The sequence below is a fragment of the Chiloscyllium plagiosum genome, chromosome 2, assembly GCF_004010195.1.
Source record: "Chiloscyllium plagiosum isolate BGI_BamShark_2017 chromosome 2, ASM401019v2, whole genome shotgun sequence".
NCBI lineage: Eukaryota > Metazoa > Chordata > Chondrichthyes > Orectolobiformes > Hemiscylliidae > Chiloscyllium > Chiloscyllium plagiosum.
The window spans coordinates 142,343,630-142,349,561 of NC_057711.1; the positions used below are offsets into that span (position 1 = coordinate 142,343,630).

Genomic DNA, 5,932 nt, shown 5'->3' on the forward strand with positions numbered 1-5,932 from the left:
AGAGAGAGAGAGAGAGAGAGAGAGAGAGAGAGACACATGGACAGACAGACAGATCCTGTTCAGGGTGAGAGCACAGAGAACTTTAGAGGAAGTTTGGCCCTGGTGAACTAGCAAAAGAGAAGAAAGTAGCGAAGGTAACCGATTGGATGGTCTCAGTCATGTTGAGGATGAAATCCGTAAGCTACTCACACTAGTTGTTGGAGGGTGGGGGTAATGAAGACAGGAGAGCATGAGATTACAAAGATAGCCTACAGTACAGGAGAGAAACTGAGATTATCTTTGCACTCCAAGTGGCTTGCTAGGCCACTTCTGAATTTAGTACAGAATCAAACAAGGTGCAATACTTTGATCAGCAGTAGTGAATGAATAACAGTGTCTGTCCAAGATCAGCTGGAATGGGAATTGGTGGAAAAGTTTGAGATGACAGAACTCTTCAAGGTCTGAAGGGTGTGACTTCAAGTCCAATTCCAAGACATCAACACAAGAATCAAGACCGATACTTCACTGCAGTACCAAGCAGTTGCTGAATTGTTGAAGGTGCCATCATTTAGAGAAGATCTTGAATCAAGGTGCCATCAGCCATCTCATGTGAATGTAAAATAGTCTACTTTGATGAAGAGCAGAGCAGCTATCCTCAATGTTCTGGCTAACATTTATCCCACAATCAATATCACAAACACAGATTGTTTAGTCGTTATCACATTGCTGTTTGAGAGAGTTTGCTGAAAACAAGCTGATAGCTATGTTTCCACGTTACTCCAGGGGCTGTGTTTGGCTCTTCAGCTGTAAAGCATTTTAGCGTGTCATGGACCCTTCGGTCCAACCAGTATATGCTGACCATAATCCCAAATTAAACTCGTCTCAACTACCTGGCCCATCTTCCTCCAAACCTTTCCTGTACTTATCCAAATGTCTCCTAACTGTTGTGACTGTACCCATATCCCAGTGATCACAAATGTTAAAATATAAATGAAAATCATTCTTTTCCACAGCAATACAACTCCTGTTCTTCTCGGTAATGGAAGTCACAGGGAGGGAGTGCTGTTGGAGAGTCGGTGCTGTAGACCTACAGACCATGCAGACTGCAACAGTGTTCTTGGTGAATATTGGTTCAGTTCAGATCACATCTGAGACTCTTTGGACATTGCCATGAGAAGGTGATTAGACTGACTTTGTCTGAAGCATGGATACAATGATATTCAGGAGATGACAGATACCCTTTTCTGGAGAACTGACAGATTTAATGACTCTGGAGTTTCTGAATCATTCATTTCCATCGTTGTTTCCTTTCCTGTGGCCAGCTCACTGAATTCTGCCTATGCAGATTTCACCTCCAGTAACCATTTTTGGGTGAATTTTGCTGATGCTATGAATGTGAAGATTAGTCTCACCTTCCATGGCATGCACCTTAAAAATCACGGAATTGCAGAATCATCAAAATCTAGGATCCAGTAGGTGTTTTCTCACTAGTTTACGGATTATTTCTAATATCACTAATCTCTAGAAGTTGGAAACAACGACTAACTTCTGGTGGCAGGTAGGGTGCACTAATCACATTCACTCAATGTCATATTAATAAATAATATGTATGCTTGTTTTTTTTGTCAGATGACCCATTTCAAAAATACTGAGATGTTTTATTATGAAGTATAAGTGCAAGTTGCTTGCTGTAATGAATATTGTAAATCTGTCAAACTGCCCTTCTGTCCAGGACCTTGAATATCTCTGTCCATACTGGGGCAGGACAAAAACAACAGTACAGAAGATGAAAGGTGATTCTACTGTTTAATAATTGAGTGATCTAGAGAAACCCTGACACATTTGTTTACCCGAATACAAAGGTGAACGTAGGCCAGTGTGACTAGAGAGGTTGAATATTTAACTTCCTGAAGAAGGGCTCATGCCCGAAACATCGATTCTCCTGCTCCTTGAATGCTGCCTGATCTGCTGCGCTTTTCCAGCCCAACAAGTCCACACCGACCCTCTGGAGAGTAATCCACCCAGCGCCATTCCCCTATCTTTACCCGAAACACTGTGGACAATTTAGTATGGCCAATTCACCTGATCTACACATCTTTGGACTGTGGGAGGAAACCGGAGCACCCAAAGGAAATCCATGCAGACATGGGGAGAATGTGCAAACTCCACACAGACAGTCCCTGAGGTGGGAATTGAACCTGGGACCCTGGTGCAGTGAGGCAGCAATGTTAACCACTGAGCCATTGTGCTGCCCTTTTTTGAGTCCACATCAACACCCCCACAAAGAACATCCCAACCAACCCATCCCCTATCACTGTAATCCTACATTTCCCACGTCTAATCCACCCAACCTGCATAGCCCTGAACACTATGGGCAATTTAACACAGCCAATCCACCTAACCTGCACATCTTTGGACTGTGGGAGGAAACCAGAGGAAACCCATGCAGACACAGGGAAAATGTGCAAACTCCACACAGTCGCCCGAAGGATTTTCCATCTCAATCTCTCTCCTCCCCTGAGGTATAGTGGCCGTCAGGTCAATCACCACCAGCCCTCTCTCTATAATGAGGGAGTAGCGCTGTGGCGTTACAGACCTCATGAAGGTTGACCTTCTCGACCAGTTTCCTGTGAAATAGCTTTTGGGCAGAAAGCAGACGGGAAAATCACTTAGTATTGTAATGGGGTCTGCTATGGAATGAAATGGTGCGGATTCGATCAGGGAGACACAATTTTCCTGCTCTCGTCACTATCACACTGCTATCTGTGGGGACTGGCTGAATAAATCGGCTGCTGGATTGAAGAGTTTGGAACCGTGTCTTCATTTCCAGAACACTGCTTTGGTTCTGAAATGCTCTGTGAGATCCTAAGATCCTGATGCCCGAAACGTCGATTCTCCTGCTCCTTGGATGCTGCCTGACCTGCTGCGCTTTTCCAGCAACACATTTTCAGCTCTGATCTCCAGCATGGGCAGCCCTCACTCTCTCCTGTGTGAAATTAACTCCTACTTCCTATTTGCTTTGCCCTCTGGCAAAATGAGAACGGGGAACACGTGCCTAACAGAAGCAGATAGTTTCAATGTGTTTAAGGAGAGCACACAGAGGAAGGAAACAGCGTGGTTGGCAGCGTTCCTTACAGTTTGGCAGAGTGTGGGCACTTAATCATTACATATAAGGTGCAGAGGGGTCGGACAGGGTAATAGTGGAGAGGGTGTTTACTCTGACGGGAGAATCTACAAGTAAGAAGTCACTATTTAAAGATCAAGAGATTTAAAACGCAGATGAAGCAATTTTCTTTCGTCAGAGCTTTGTGAGTCTCTGAAATCCTCTTGGACAGGCTTTGGAAGCAGTTTCTGATTATTGGCTAAGGCGGAGGTGAATAGAGTATTGTTAGCGGGGTTTAGATTAGAGTGGCGCTGGAAAAGCACAACAGGTCAGGTCAGGCAGCATCCGAGGAGCAGGAGAATCGACGTTTCGGCCAAAAACTCTATAGTTACGGGGGGGGGGGGGTGGAGAGCAGCAATTGGGGATTGGAGATTGCAATCAGAGCAGCTAGGTCCTGGTTGGCAGGATTGGTTTTCCTAGTATTTGGCTGCTCTTTGACGGAGCGTTGAGCTGCCGATCTGTCAGTGTTCAGGAGGAAAATCTGCAAAGGGCAGGTTATTCCAGTAACCGTGTTGGCTCAGAGCTGGAGCTTCTCAGGTATATGGCCGGGTGAACAGTGAGTGATTGATTCGTGCAAACACTGAGGAAACATACACACACACAGAGTGCGCACACAAAAGACATATACACATACAGTACACCATTCTCAGTCAGGAGGCGTGAGGAAGATTTGTCCAGGCAGTAACCAAATTCAAACTAAAAGACGATGGAAGACAGAGCCCGCTCACTAGTAGGTAGATTCGCACCAAGTAGTTAATGAACAACATCAATGCACTGCGCCTCTTTTCCAACCACCATTTGGTTACAATTTGCTGTAACTCCTGGTAACACAAAGAGGAGATGGGACCACAGCATGGGACACACACACTGCAACCTGAAACACTCGGGCAATGTGGCTTTCACGAATGAATGAAGTGACAGCGAAATAATCGTTTCATTTCACACACGGGACGTGTGTTTTCTGTAATGATTGTGGGTTTCTTGTTGTTGCATTCTCGAGCCTGATGTTGAGATGCCAATGGGGGTGAGGGGGGGAGGGGGGGGAACAGAGGGGTGGAGGGGGGTGGTGAGACTGCAGTGGGACAGCAGTAAACAAGGAAGAGGGGGATGGAGGGAGAGGGGGATGGAGGGAGAGGGACAATTCCTTACAAATGAAGGGAATAGGAAGCCAGGGACTGAAATGTCCAACTGGGAGAGCCGCTGTTTGTGCATCTGTTGTTCAGCTCAGTCCCCTGGCTACACCCAGCCTTCACATTACAGCTGCTCAGGGCCGGCTCGAACACCTTCCCCGTGCGCTCCCCTTCCTCTAAGCGGCAGGACAGTGGCACTAACTTCGGGGAGGGGAGCCGGGGCTCCCGTGTACGGTGACGGTCCGGCACCGTCTACCGAGCAACCCCCTCGCCGCCTTGGTCCTCGGCTGAAAGGTGGTGCTGGAACATTCACACAGAGAGACCAGAATTCGGTGAAAACGCCGTGTCAATGTGAACGGTCCCACACAATGGGCCAGATCTAACCGAGAAAATACAACAGCATACGAAAGCCGTCCCCGTAATTACTCAGAAACATTGAAGAGTAACCAGGAAATGTTTACCCCAATTACTAATAAAAGACAGTAGTAAGTGTTTTCGTTAACATTGCTGGCGCTAGTACACGCTCTTAAACGAACAGAGAGCAATCAGCACAAACTCGCACGATATCGCCCCCAATTTTACAAATCCTGTTGTTAAACATCACAATAATCTTCTAGAGCCCTGGTGTGCTTTAACGAGGAATGTGCAGTTTCAGAGCGGTAACCCCCCCCCCACCCCATGCTAACCCAGTGAATGCTGGACCCAGCCTGAGCAAGGGGACAAGGGGGAGGTGGGGAGAGCCCCTTACCCTTGAGGAAGTAGATGTGAGGTGGGTGAGAGGATCCCAGCAGCGCTTTGAGCACCGTGTTCACGGTGCTGTCGTGCCTGACCAGCTCAAACCGCGGACTCCTCTCGTCGTACAGGAGCAGAGCCGAGTAGAGGCCGGCCTGGAGCTTGGCCCGGGGCTCCTCGGCCGGGATGATGTGCTGCAGGCTGACCGAGCCCTTGGCCCTGCGTTTGACGATGGTGTTGCAGCGCACGTTGAGCGAGCCGCTGATGTGACCCGCGCTGTAAGCCAGGAACGAGCGGCAATCCAAGCTCAGGCAATGACGGCCGCCCTGCCTCAGCAAGCGTTTCACCTGACCGCACTCAACATCCGACACCTCCATCCTCCAGCCGCATCTGCCTGCTAGCCCCTGGTTTTGGAAAGGACAACAAGACAGCAGGCTTCCCCCCCACTCCCTCCCTCCCCCAAACCCCCTGTCTCTCTCAGACACCAGTGTTTCTGTGAATATCTCATGAGAGAGCTGCAGACCACTCCCTCCTTTTTATACACGGATCCTGTGAATGAAGCATCGCTCCACAGCCATGTATGGGCAGTGATGCGCTCACCATCTACTGGAACGGTCAACTATTACTCTAACCTAATCACACACACAGATATAAACACAGAGATACACACACCCAAGACCTTACACACAGTCAGATATAAACACAGAGATACACACACAGATATAAACACAGAGATACACACACAGGACCTTACACACAGTCAGATATAAACACAGACATTCACACACCCAGGACCTTACACACAGTCAGGTATAAACACAGAGATACACACACACAGGACCTTACACACAGTCAGATATAAACACAGATACACACAGGACCTTACACACAGTCAGATATAAACACAGACATTCACACACCCAGGACC

The 5,932-nt window shown here is 47.7% G+C and overlaps 1 protein-coding gene across 1 annotated transcript in view; it reads right to left on the reverse strand.

Annotated features, from left to right (window-relative positions):
• The window catches only part of dusp4 (dual specificity phosphatase 4), a 27,077-nt gene extending 21,635 nt beyond the window's left edge, over positions 1–5,442 (reverse strand). The window contains exon 1 of the mRNA XM_043720126.1: positions 5,021–5,442. Coding sequence (XP_043576061.1) covers positions 5,021–5,381 — 361 coding nt within the window. The 5' untranslated portion in view covers positions 5,382–5,442. The remainder of the gene's footprint in view (positions 1–5,020) is intronic.
• Between the last annotated feature and the right edge of the window lie 490 nt (positions 5,443–5,932).